The following is a 14,452-nucleotide window of genomic DNA, read 5'->3' as shown; positions in this document are numbered from 1 at the left end:
AGCTACGTCCAACTAAAACTAAGTTTTCAAATCATAGCCAGGAAAATTAACCAACTCCTAGAATCAGAAAGGAAGCTACGTGAACACACACTGACACTCTAGGCTCTAGGCTGGCTTCAGGGGCTCAGCGGCAGGCTTTTACAGAGCACCCCACGTGGAATGCAGTACAAATGGCTGCTACCCACCAATGGTAGTGACTCTTTCTGACCACGACTTACCTTACAAAATTTATATGTGTATCATTGAGTACAGATGATTTGAATTGCCAATCCTACCTGAGCCGTACACACGGTGGACATTTGTTTTGTTCTGTGTGGTTTATACCCTGCTGTTTTGGCTGTACCTGTGAATGGTGACTTCCAGGAATGAATCAGGCCCTGACTGAATCTTTACTAGAGCATCTAACCCTGTCTCTAGAAAGATATTGTTTCCCATTTCACTTCAAACTGTGCTTGCAGCGTGCCTTGGGCCCAAGAATATAAACTAATTATAACAGCCCTTTATTTTTTTTTATTTTTTTTTATTTTTTTTTTGGTTTTTCGAGACAGGGTTTCTCTGTGGCTTTGGAGCCTGTCCTGGAACTAGCTCTGTAGACCAGGCTGGTCTTGAACTCACAGAGATCCACCTGCCTCTGCCTCCCGAGTGCTGGGATTAAAGGCGTGCGCCACCATCGTCCGGCTATAACAGCCCTTTAATGTAAATATATTTACATGTGTCCTGCCTGGGTTTTGTCAATCTGACACAGGTTAAGAGTTACTGGGGAAAGAGGACTCTCATTGGAAAAATGCCTCCATAAGATTTGCCTGTAGGCAAGCCTGTAGTGCATTTTCTTGACTGATGATATGAAAGGGTCAGCCTATTGTGGGCGGAACCAGTCCTGGGCTTGTGGTCCTAGGTGCCAAGAGAAGGCAGGCTAAGTAAACCATGAGGAAAAAGACAGTAAAGCACCCTGTTCCTCTCCATGAAGCCTGGCTCGAGGTTCCTGCTCTGATGTCCCTCAGTGATGGAGTATGATATGGAACTGCAAGCTGGAATAAACACGTTGCTCCCCATGTGCATATGGTCATGGTGTTTCATCACAGCCACAGAAGCCTTAAGCCAACATTACACTTGCAGCCTTGTCAAAACCACTTCAAAATAAAATACTGTACACTTTGGCTACATTAGGTAAGATGATAAAGTCAGGCTGGTAAAACATGAATTAAACAAAACCCTTTGTTCTATATTTTAACATTATAAATCTAAAGTTTCAATATAAGAAGAAGGAACACGTAAAGAGGAACTAACCTCTGCTTCTGAACTAAGTCATAGATAAGCAAATTTCTATAAAATGCGGACTGCCATATAGTAAGCAGGACATTTTCTGTTACACGGCTCAAATTTGGACTGTGTCACAAGGATGGTATTTGAATGAGCAGGAATGGTTGGGACCCAATAAAATTTTATTTACAAAATGAGCCACAGTGTGTCTTCCCCTGGTGTCTGGTCCCCACCCACAAAACAATCAGTGCAATTACACTTCCGGCTCACACTGCTGAGCTGATTCCAGACGATGGGAAGTGCCTCACCAGCTTTAACTCATTTACCTTCTCCCCTGTGCAATTGGGCAGAGAGTATTATTCCTGTTCTCAGTGGAGGAAACTGGAACCAAAATATGTTCAAAGACAAAAACTTTTCAAAACAAACTACAGAATGCCTCATTCTACATTCTGAACTATAAATAGATGCTATACTTCTCTATCAGGATAAATCACATGACAGCCATGTGCCATCCTAGATCTACAGATGGCAGGCATGTGACTACTTCTTGTCTGCCCGACCCCACCTCCCAAGTGCAGGGATTCAGGTGAACAACACCACACCTAGCTTATGTGGTGTTCTGCCAACTAAGCTACATCCCACCTAGAACTATAAGCATTTTAGCAATGACTGATTAACAATGCAATTCTCGAGGAGGTACTTCTCACAAACCTCCTGAAGCTTTAAGGACACTAGTCCCAACTGGTCCTGGCGTCGCTCCACCAGCTCCCGTTCTGTGCGCATCTCTCTCTCTATTTCCTGAAGCCGCCGCTCCACTCGATCTGAAACCTCAACATGAACAGAGAGACAGTGGCATTAGGGAGCAAGCACGAGATGAAACTGAGAACCACGATGTCCTAGGAGACTGTACCTAAAGCATCGACTTGTTTATGGAACCCTTCCTAATGACACCTCGCCAAAAGGTTAATTCAAAGTTAAAAAACAAACCAATCATCAGTTTTTCAAAATATCCAAACCTAGATCCATCAGCAGGACTCCTAGACCCCACCAAGAGGGCTCAAAATTTTCAAACTACCACACAGTGATTGCTAGGCATTCAAACACACGAACTAGAAAAGAGCGCCCTCTGGTGATGCAAAGTGAAAACTACTAGGCCAACAATTGCCTTTATTATCCAATTCAACCTTCCTATCACTTTCATTCTTTTTATCTTTTTTTATCCATGAGTGTGATAGTCTGGAAGACCCTGCTGTGAGTGTGCAATATATCACCCAAAGTGCTTTGCATGAGCTTGCCAAGGATTTCAACTGTGACTTACTAAAATTAAAAAGTTGAAAAGATCAAACACTAAAGGCAAACTGGAAAATGTTTAATTAGGACTAAAAAACAAACATGAAAGAATTCTTTTCTATGACACAAAATCTTCCCTAGTAAAATGTTGTGAGAATTCAAAAAGATTTTCTATACATCAGTATATATCTCCATAAAGTAATTTATACTGGCAACGTGTACATCTGGGGAACAGAGACATTTACTATTCATTGAAAAGAATAAATAAAGTCCAATCATTAAAAACATTTTGATGCTTGTTCTGTGTTCATGAAAAGTGAAGAAGGATCTGCTCATGCGGCTAGAGGGATGAGTCAGTAGTTAAGATGCTCGCCATACAACAGTGAGAACCTGAGCTCACATCCCAAAACACACATGATAAAGCAGAGTGACAGGCACGTGTGATCCTAGATCTACAGTCTGACAGGCATATGTGATCCTAGATCTCCTATAGCAAGATGAGGTGTGGACAGAAAATCCCCAGAAGCTCCTGGGTCACCCAACCTGGCAGACACAGCACTAAATGTTCTGCCCACGTTACTGGTTCCCAAATGAATTCACGGAGCCCAGTTTCTGATGTAAAGGACATGAGGGTCTTTATAAACCCAAGTTGGGACCTCTCCTTTCATGCAGCACCCCAGCATGGTGGGTGAGGAAAGTGTGGCAACAAGCCTGGGGAGGGGGGAACTTTTAAAGAGGAAACATCGTATCAGGAGAGTCCGTGTCCTGCCGTCTTGGGATTGGGTAAGGAGGGCACAGGGTAAGGTAGTATTTGGAAGCATTGGTCAGTTTGGGGGCGCAAAAAAAATAACAAAGGACCATCAATAACTGACAAGGTATCTTCAAGGACAGGATGCTCTCAGCAACATCTGGACATCATTAAAGTTTGTGGCCCTGCTCCTTAACTGATGATTTCTTAGGGTATTGGCTTAAATTCTACTATTGTAGCACACTTCTGGAGCTGATAAGCGCCAGCTCATCATATGGCTTAAGACAAAGCCCCTTCTTTACAACAGAGTTTATAAAGTCAGGTCCACACATAAGCAAGAAATCCTGCCTCAAACAAGGCAGAAAGTAACGATCAACACCTCAAGTTGTCCTCTGACCTCCAACATCAGTGTTTGTCAACCTGTGGGTCATGACTCAAATGACCCTTTCACAGGATTTGCCTAAGACCATTGGAAAACATAGATATCTACACTATGGTTCATAATAGTAGCAAGATTACAGTTATGAAGTAGCAATGAAAACAAATTTTATGGCTTGGGGTCACCACAATATGAAGATATGAAGTATATTGAAGACTTGCAACATGAGAAAGGTTGATAGCCACTGCCTTATGTGCACACTTTGGTGTACTCTCTGTCTCTGTCTCTCTCTGTCTCTCTATCTCTGTCTCTCTCTCTCTCTCTCTCTCACACACACACACACACACACATACACATCTTTTTTAAGAATGAATGAGGGACCTTGCTGGACTGATATTTTTTTTTTTTTTTTTTTTTTTTTTTAGAATCTTTTTTTTTTTTTTTTTTTTCCATTTTATTATTTTATTGAGAATAAGAAAAAAAAAAGATTCCGCCTCCTCCCAGCCTCCCATTTCCCTCCCCCTCCCCCCACTCTTCTCCCCGTCCCCCCTCTCTTCTCCCCCTCCCCCCACTCCTCTCCCCCTCCCTCTCCTATCCAAAGAGCAGACATGGTTCCCTGCCCTGTGGAAAGTCCAAGGTCCTCCCCCCTCCCTCCATGTCGAGGAAGGTGAACATCCAAACTGGCTAGGCTCCCACCAAGCCAGAACATGAAGTAGGATCAAAACCCCTTGCCATTGACCTTGGCTTCTCATCAGTCCTCATTGTTCGCCATGATCTGAGAGTCCGGTTTTATCCCATGCTTTTTCTGTCACAGTCCAGCTGGCTTTGGTGAGCTCCCAATAGATCAGCCCCACTGTCTCAGTGGTTGGGTGCACCCCTCGTGGTCCTGACATCCTTGCTCGTGTTCTCCCTCCATCTGCTTCTCATTGGGACCTTGGGAGCTCAGTCCAGTGCTCCAGTGTGGGTCTCTGTCTGTATCTCAATCCATCACCAGATGAAGGTTCCCAGTGATGTCTCTCCTGGTGCCTGGACCGGAACTCTGGACTGATATTAATGCTCTAAATTGAACCATGGGACAGTTGCATAGCTCAGTAAATTTACAACAAAGTACTAAGTTACACATTAGAGGACATTAATTTGGTGATAAATTATAGCTCAGTAAACCTGTCATCTAAAAGGACATATAAAGCAAGGTTTGGTGGTGCATATCTATAACTCCAGTGCTTGGGGAATAAAGGTAGGGGAGTCATGAGTTCAGGACGATCCTGGCTACATAGGGAGTCTGAGGCCAGGATGAGTCTCAAAAGTCTAAAAGAGAAGGGAATGGTTTGAACTTGACACGACATTATGTCATCTGAGAGGAAAGCTTCTATTGAGGGATTTCCTAGATCAGACTGGCCTGTAGGGTATTGTATTGGTTATTAAATGATGCAGGAGGGCCCGGCCCACTGTGCACAGCATCATTCCCTGGGTAGATAGTCCTGAGCTGCATAGAAAAGCCAGCTAAAGGGAGTCTGGGAGTGACCACAAGTAGCATTCCTCAAGGTTCTGCTTCCCAGTCTGACTTCCCTCAGCGATGACTACGGCCTGGAAGTGGAAGCCAAACAAATCCTTTCCTTCCCGCGATTGCTTCAGCCACTGTGTCCATCACTGCAGCAGAACGAAACTAGAATGCCATTTAAAGAAATATTTATTATTTGTCCCATAGCTGTGGTCTACACAACACCCATGGTGGACTGCATGCAGCATAGACTAAAGTCTTGGAATTCCACTAACAGCCACCATCACAAAGAGCCGCATCTACTTTTAGTTTTAATAGGGATCCAACAATAGAAAAACTAAAGTAGGTTGAAATTTTTCTTAATAAATAATCAAAATACATACTCCAATCGCACTTGACAAGGTGAAATATAGGCAACTAATAAAATGAAATTTCTCCTATGAGGGCTATGCAACTTGGATTATCACAATTAACTATTAACAGAAAAAAAATCACCATAATTCATGCTATCAGTAGTAACTATTCCTTTCCAATGTGGTTTGAATCAAACAACAACAACAAAATTATGATTCACAAAGAATGAACAAGTCATATTTTGGCATGTTTGACAATAACCAATACTTTTTGTCTCTCAAAGAAAAATGAGTTCCATAAACCTCCAAGATATATTTTATTCACTGAGAAAAATACGCAATAAACAATTGCAGCCTCAGAATAATGCACACTAAATGTGATCAACAACGAGCACCAACAGAAAGTGAAGCTGGTGGGAGTCGGAGGCTGTCATTTATCTTCTCTTATACATGTGTTCAATATTTAAATTCCCCACGGTGACCTGTAACTCTATTTAAACTTAGCTCGAGAGGGGAGAACAGCTGCAGATTCCATGGCGTTTAACGCTCTCACAACAAAACTGCATCTTCTCTGACAGCATGCTATCCAGAATTCACAGATACCACACAATATGTCAGCCAGTCCAAACTGTAAATGTTGACATGAGCTGGAATAAGTGAGTCACAAAATCTAAATTAAGCTTTGCACAAATATCACATGGCCTTCAGAAGGCCAGGTAAAATTCAACAATATTGTTTTAAGCTTTGATTAAGATTACTGGTTTTGATTGGGGCTGCTGGGGATGTGAAGGGACAATAAGGAACTTTCTAAGAATGCTACAAATGTGCTATGTCCAGATCTGGGTGGGTTAGCTGTGGTAATCCATCAAACCACACAATGGCACGTGGCCTTTCTAACTTAATACAATTTTTTAAAAACCTTAAAGAACATGGCAACACTTCAGAAGTCCTACCAAGTGAAAGGTTCCATTCTAGAATTTATAAAAAGAACTGGATCATCATTTCCTAAGCTGAAGAGGGTGTTAAAGCCTCATTATAAATGTCTGCATTCAGCTCACACTTAACTAGTATGTCAATAATACGACTTAGACCTTCTTGCTATTCAGTTAACTACAAAGTCAGTATATTCAAACCAGAAAGAGACTTTTTTTTTAAAAGAATTTCATTCATTATTACTATTATCAGTGTTATTGATGGGGGGCAAGCCCTGGTGCACCTGTGGAGGTCAGAAGACAACATTCCAGAGCTCGTTCTCTCTGTCTACGATGGTTCTGGGGATGGAACTCAAGCTTGCATGGCAAGGGTTTGTACCCACTGAGCCATCTCGCCAGTCCCAAAAATGGCAGATGATTAAAGTACTTGATATTTGTTTCCATTTTTAATTGATACAGTTCAAACTGGTGATGAGACTGATACACCTGGATTTCTCTAGGACTTCATGAGAAAATGTAGCATGCAGACCCTGGTCACACACCCATCCCCAGTCTGAAGGGTAAGAGTCTCCTCACTTCCACAGAAGACAAATATTAAGTCTTCCATTTCCTATGGCTCTTCCCAAAGAAATGAATAGCACAGAGGAAAGGTGAGTGATACAGTAAAGTTCTCCTGTTTTTGAAATGGGCACACTTCACTAGAGCAGCCACTGAGTCACCTCTTTGAAGATAGAGGACATCCATCTCTTGACACACGCAGCTACAACATTCAGACCCCAAGAACTCAGCCTACCTAAAGGGAACTATAAACACAGTCCACTGAAGAAATACAGTCTGCTTAAACTAGGAAGCTAAATTTGAAAATAATATTCTAGGAGAAAAAAATCTGTTGACTTATCTTGAAAAAACAAAATGTGGGAAGTGAAAAAATTGCTCCTGGAGTTGACAAGTTTATTAATACTTTAGTGAAATTTTCTTTTTTTTAAAAAAAAGAAAGAAAAAGTAGAAAGAAAAATAGAAAACCAAAATGAGTAAAATAATTATTTGTTTTGTCTGATGTTTTGAAAGTGGGTCTCGATATGTAGCCCAGGCTGAACTAGATTCAAGTATAAAGATTTGATAAAAATAAATACATGAACAATAAAACTTGGTCACTAGGAAATTTAAAAATCTCACCATATTCAATAAATTATCATTCCGTTTCTTGTCACTGTTACCAAAGACCTGAGAGAGCAGTTTAAGGTAGGAGAATTTTCATTTTCAGAAGATTCGGTAGAGAATGGAAGAGGGTGGCAGGGAACAGCTTACATCATGACAGTCGAGACAAAGAGGAGAGGACGCCACAACTTGCCTGGTTCTCTCCCCTTTTATTTTTGCCTGGGCCCCAGGCTATTATGTGGTGTCTCCCTCACTCAGGGAAGAGCTCTCCCTTCAGTTAATCCTCCCTGGAACAGCCCTCAGAAGCTCAGCAGTGTGTACCTCACCAATCTTCAGGAGCTTCTAAATTCAGTCACATCGTCACAGAGAGCAAGGATGTCCCACCAGGACTACAAAGTCATGGAGACAGTCACCGAACAGCAAATGCTGCACACAACTTAATAAAAACTGTAAGAGAACCACTGATCATAACTTTAAAATATATTTCAAATATTCATTAAAAATCTACAATTTCAAAATTTATAAATTAATTCTATGTGTTATCTATTATTATTATGAGATTTCAAACTTAAATTCATTAAATACATGAACATTTCACAATGAGCACATGAATATATGTTTTGACAAAATGGCATATTGTACCCAAAAAGTTATTCTGCTAAGTGTCACCAGAGTCAGACCAGTCTGGTCATCACCCTCTTATGTATCTAGAAGTGGAACTAAACTTTGGTTCAGGTATTTGGTTTTGCTTTTTAAAATTGTTTGTTTGTTTGTTTGTTTGTTTGTTTGAGGAGAGCAACAGTGTCTTGCTATGCATTCATACAGTCTAGGACCAGCTACACTATTCAAGCTGGCTTCAAACTAAGTGCTGGAATTGCAAGCATGCAGCACCACTCACAGCTTACGTAATAAAACTGTATAAAGAAAGAATTCTCACCACATCTTGTTTCTGGGCTTCATTAAGCTTTTCAGTCAATTCTTCCAAAGCCCTTTTTGTTTCAGCATCCGACCTAAGCAAGAAAGTAAAAGGGTTTCCAGCTAATTAATTTGTTTAAAGGCATAATGGTTTTTGTTGATGTCATCATTGTTTTGAGCTGGGAACCAAAACTAGGGTTTGGTACTTCTTAGGTAAGTGCTTTGCCCCTCAGCCGAAGCCCACCCCTCACAATAATTGTTATTCCACAATTCTCAACTGAATTCTCCTCAAGGGCCTGTTAAAACACACCACAGAGACCCTGTCAAGAAATCTCGGAACCACTAAATCAGGGATGGAGCACAAGAATGTACATTTCTGCAAATGCCTACACAATGCTGAAGCTGTGGACCTGGGGCCCCAACTTTGAGCCCCACCACCACACTGAGCTGCTCCAGCAACCCTCACTTTCAAGTTTGGAAGAAACGAAGATAGAGTTCTAAAATGACAGAGGGAAAATAAAACTCCTCATCTCATAACCTGTTTGAGGAACACAAACTCCATCCTTATTAGTGCACTGAATCAGGGGCAGCAGCGCTCATGCAGTCCAGAAAAGACTTGCAAGAACAGGACTGCCGCCCATCTCTACTCCCGACTAGCATCCAAACGCCTTCTCCACTCAGAATCCTCTGGCTTATTACCCTCATCATTTTCAGTCAAATATTTCCAGCGACTCCTTATTTTGAAGTGCCTTGTTCACTACCTCCTCAGCAATACTGGACTATTTACTGCTACTGTGAGCTCGTGTGCCACTTACCTGTGGGCTTTTACAAAGTGCATGCTGCACGGGCAGCCTTCACTCTTAACAGCCGCGGCTCTTGGATTCTCCTTCTAACCTGCACATTTCAATCAGCCTCACACTTGGGGCTTTTCCCCTTAATTCTCATCATCATTTGGGGGTATTCATCGTGTCCATTGACAGCCCCCTTTCTGCATGAATCATCCATACACATAATCTAGTCCCTCCCCCTTGGCAACATTCTTCGCAACGGCCATTTACTTTCTGACTCTAACATGGCTGAATCTGCAGGCCTGGTGTGTGGCTGTCACTTTTGGGTTATTGTCACTGAATTCTCAGGATAGTTTTACTATTTCCCCTTTTGCTTCATGATTTTTTAACTTTATAATTACTTATTGCTGGTATACAGGAAAGCAACTGTCTCTGTAACATTAACCCAGCACAACCAAAGTAGTGTGATAACGTGTTAATCTGAGAAGGCACCTTTTGACTGCTATATTTCACAGTATCCACTACTTCTTCTAATTTGTATCTTCCTTTTAGTTATAATACTATTGTCTTTGTGTAATTTATATCTACATAATTTCTCAGAAAGAAGTACTTTAAAAGCTAAGATTTCTGAGCTGTGAATCTCTGAAAATGTGTTCTTTTTAACTCCCTCTTGATTTGGAGATTCCCATTCTCTCCCAGGTTTTCCAGTTCTCATCTGACTTTCAAGCCAGGTCCAAAGCATAGCTAAGACGTCTACACATCTGACCGCTTTGGTACTCAGCTCTGTCCGTGATGCTCTCCATAGTTCCCTTTATGTCCTCCACTACCACAGCACTTTTACATGCCAAGCACTCTTGAACTCATGTGTCTCACACAGACTTCTTTTCCTTTTAGCCTAAAAACTGACTACTTTACATTTCCTCTTGACTGTCTCACAGGCATATCAAACCTCACATATCCAAGAAAGTCCCTTGATTTCTACCCCTCAGCTCCCTCAACCAACCTTTCTTACATCATAAAGGGAAATTGCTATTTACTAGTTTCTCAAGTTTTCCATATGGTACCAAAGTTAAAGCTCACTCCTCTGTGCTTTCATAACTCAATATATTTTTGAAAAGTCAAAAAAAAAATTAAGCCAGATATGATGGTGCACACCTTTAACTCCAGCACTTGAAAGGCAGAGGCAGGTGGGTCTCTGTGAGTTCAAGGCCAGGTGTATATATAGTGAATTCTAGGATAAACAGAGCTACATAGTGAGACCCCGTCTCAAAAAACAGAAAGGAAAGAAAATAATTAAATGAGACTACCAACATTTCTGAATCAAATTATTTCCTATCCAGTATGTTTAGAAACATGAATATAATTAGTGGTACAGGCAGAATATTCAATTTTACTCCTCCACAATTCAATGTCATCTCATTTCACAAATAAATAAGCAGGTAAATAGGTGCATATGCACACACAAATAAATACAAGTCTTTTAAAAAAAAAATAAGCCATTGGCCCCTAAGAATACCCAAGTGTGACCAACAGCCTCCATTTGTGCGCACGTGCATACACACACACATACAGGAACACACATGTACACATGCATAAAAACATTTTTAAAAATCTTAAAATACTCATATAAAAGCACATCATTTCCTTCATCTATGTAAACGTGTCAGTTATTTGGTCAAGAAATGAATTTATTCTTTTGTAATTCACACTTCTCAGGAAAACCCTGTCCCCGTCTTACCGGCTTCTTCTAGAAAGCTCTCTGTTGAAGTCATCACCAAGCCGAACTTGTTCACTGCTGAGGTCTCGCAGGGACTGGTGAAAGGCATGAAGCTACGAGAGCAGAGCACAGTCAGTCTTGGGTTCTACCAGCTCTTCCATTAAAAACCAACAAAGAAAGAACTCCCTTCCACAGAAAGATCCAAATTCTGTATGTTCATCAATGATCAATAAATACGTGTCATTAAAGGCACATGTCTTTCACACTCTCCCCAGCAGAGCAGCTTCACTCCTTGTGCGTGCCCTGGAGATGTTATGTATTCCAGAACTACAAGTTCTGCAATCGATGTCAACCCTGCCACTGAAGTGCAGCTCACCAAAAGCAAATGACATACTATATTACAATAAATCTTCACCACATCAGACCACATGCCTAGATGACCAACACACATGCCAAGACACTCTTTCCAACACGTGAACATCCATATACAAGAAAGCATGGAGCCACATTTTTCTTAACAAGAATGCTAAATTCAACCCCACAGAGCAGATCACAGTGTTTTATGTTTCCTTTGGAAGGATCACACAGCACTGCAAATGCCATCAAAACCACTGCACATCAGTCAGGCTAGATAGCAAAACATAACTATGTACAGTAATATTCAATTCATGCACAGTTTACAGGCAGGCAACAAGCAATAAAACATAGCCAGGGTTTCTTTTTAAAACAAAAAAAAAATAATGAATGTAAGTCAGGATAGGAATAGAGAGATGGCTCACAGCTAAAAGCACTGGATGCTGCTCCACAGGACATAGGTTCTATTTCAGACAACCATATAATGACTCACAACCATCTGCAATTCCAGGTGCAAGGGATCAGACATCTTCTTTTGACTTCTGTAGGTACCAAGCATACATGTGTTGCATAGACATACATGCAGACAAAACACCCACACACATAAAACTTTTTTATTTTTTTTTTATTGTTTCTAACATCAGGACAGGATATACCCATTTCTTAAAGGAGCCTACTTAGTAGTGTAAAACAGTCTGTCTTGTCCTGGGTGGTGAATACATGGCATTCAATCTATTGTGCCTTAAACATAAATATATATACTTTATATAAATATGTATCCTACAGTTTATAGTAAAATAATTTTAAGATACAGAGATTTATAGAAACAAGAAATACTCATTTCAATAAATGCTCATTGAACAACTAATCAGTGCCGGGTCCCTGCTGGGAAATAAGCACATGACAAGCGAACGCTGGAGAAAACCACGTAAACAAAGCACAGCCTTTCACTGGGGCATTAAGAACATACGCAGTAAGAAGAGTTGAAGCGCATCTTGAGACAACAGGCTTACAGATCAACAAGAGAATCCACTGAGCTTGGCCATAAGGAGAACATGAATCCCAATCTGTAAAACAGACTGAGGACCCCTGCCTTTCCCATGCAGTTATCTAACCTTCAAAACCTATCAATTTATCCATTTAATAGCTTTCAAATCTACTTCCTTCCTTCCAACTCTACATATACTAATGCAAATGGCCATTAATTCACACCTGAACACAAGATTATCCTAATTCATATGTGCACACTGGCTACTTTCTACAGTGGAGACAGACTGACCGTCAGCTCTTGGACGTTTTTCAGCATGTAGCCTGCCTTACAGTGTTGTCTTGTTCTTACCAAGCTAACTGTCCTATCTCGGATGACTCTACCCATTTCCGGATCTCATTTGATCAGCCTTTCGGTAAGTCACATGTCTGTTATACCGCCTGCCCAATGACCAGTGTTTCTTTCCATGATAACATGCATCATAATTCATATTACAGGTGCACTAATGTCATTGCTTGATTAATACCTAGTTACCCCATTCAGAATATAAACTCAACAAAAGGAAAGGATTTCACTCACAACTGATTCCAAACACAAGCACTGTCCCAAAAACAGAAACTAAGTACAGAAAATGAAAAATGAATGAGTAATGTTCAAACACTCCTCTATGCTGTTCAATCATATAGTCTGTACTAGCAAGTTATACTTAAAAATAATAGTCTCAGGGACACTCCTGCACGGTGTTTTCTAATGCATCTCGTTCTGTTTTATAGTGTGCTGAAGACAGCAACAACCGCAGATGGGTCTCCTGAGGTCACCTCTGAGCACCTCATCTTGAAATAATCACAACAAAGATGCCAAAGCGGGACGCTGTTCCCACCCTTTCCTAATTAATTTAGCTACTTAAGATAACAAAGAAAAAATTCAACTATACAAGAGAAAAAAAAAACTAAGAAACAGAGGAAGAAAATATATTCATAGAAACTGTTATAATTCTTCAAAAAAATTCAAATTTCTTACGTAATATAAAGTAGTGTCATCAATTATTCAACAATCAGAAAAAGACCAATAGAAGAAAAAATTAGTAAATCAACCATACAAAAGGTGATAGTCTTTTATGGAAATATCTCTTACATTCAAAGAGATGGGAACTTTTGCTGGATCTCACAGTTGAGTTAAAAATACACCTTGAGGACACTTAAGACTTAACCCTAATTAAAACAATAGGGTTTCTATTGCCATGACCAAAAGATAGAGTTTATTTCACCTTTCGGTCCATTGACGAAAAGAGTCAGGCCATGACTGCAGCTGGTTCAGAGGCCATGAGGAATGCCTGCCGCCCACTGGTTTGCTCCGCCTACTCTCTTACACCACCTGGGACCACCTGCCCAGGGACGGCACTGCCTACAGTGAGTGGGGCCTTCCACATCAAGTGTTCATACAGACTTGCCTACAGGCCAATCTTAGGGAGGCATTTTCTCAACTAGGATTTCCTCCTCCCAGACATGTGACAAAAGCCAAGCAGCACACCTGCTATGTGGATATTCAGCCCATTTGTTTAGCCTGCCTTTAAGAGGACAATATAAAAATCAACCTTTCTTACTTTGAATTTCTCATGTAATCTATAGCTTTCATATGTATCCTTCCATACCCCTGACCCAGAGAACAATGCATTGTGTGTATTCATGTATCTATTCATGTATGTTAATCATTTGTTGGAAACAGAAAACAGGTCAAAAGCAACCTTACACAATGAGCGCCCACCATAAACGTTGGTAAATTTGCAGTACTGACTTCCTTGGGATCATTTGTGGTCTACTTGAGTCCATGACTTGATCCCTTGTAAAACTCTGTTAATGATTTCTGTAAACTGTCCCTCAATCCTGCACAAATTGTACAATACCATTCACTAACTACAGAGCAAAGCCCTTTTTTAGGGACAGACAGGTGCTAAGGAAACATCAGTTATATGTAACAGACAGACTACAGACAGGCCAGAATCACAAACTACAGGCAAACAGAAGACACATGGAGAGAAACGGAGGACTCAAACAAGGGCTTACTCACGG

General features: G+C 40.8%; 1 protein-coding gene across 3 annotated transcripts in view; it reads right to left on the bottom strand.

Annotated features, from left to right (window-relative positions):
* The window catches only part of Cep128 (centrosomal protein 128), a 340,975-nt gene that overhangs the window by 286,701 nt on the left and 39,822 nt on the right, over nt 1-14,452 (bottom strand). For all 3 annotated transcript variants that reach the window (XM_050152396.1, XM_050152395.1, XM_050152394.1), the window contains 3 exons: nt 11,063-11,154; nt 8,559-8,631; nt 1,972-2,088 (listed from right to left, as the gene is read on the bottom strand). In XM_050152396.1, coding sequence (XP_050008353.1) covers nt 1,972-2,088; nt 8,559-8,631; nt 11,063-11,154 — 282 coding nt within the window. The remainder of the gene's footprint in view (nt 1-1,971; nt 2,089-8,558; nt 8,632-11,062; nt 11,155-14,452) is intronic.

This window comes from Alexandromys fortis, unplaced genomic scaffold (assembly GCF_014885135.2).
Source record: "Alexandromys fortis isolate MF-2015 unplaced genomic scaffold, M_Fortis_MF-2015_v1.1 scaffold_47, whole genome shotgun sequence".
Classification (NCBI taxonomy): domain Eukaryota; kingdom Metazoa; phylum Chordata; class Mammalia; order Rodentia; family Cricetidae; genus Alexandromys; species Alexandromys fortis.
This window is presented reverse-complemented; position numbering and strand designations above follow the sequence as displayed.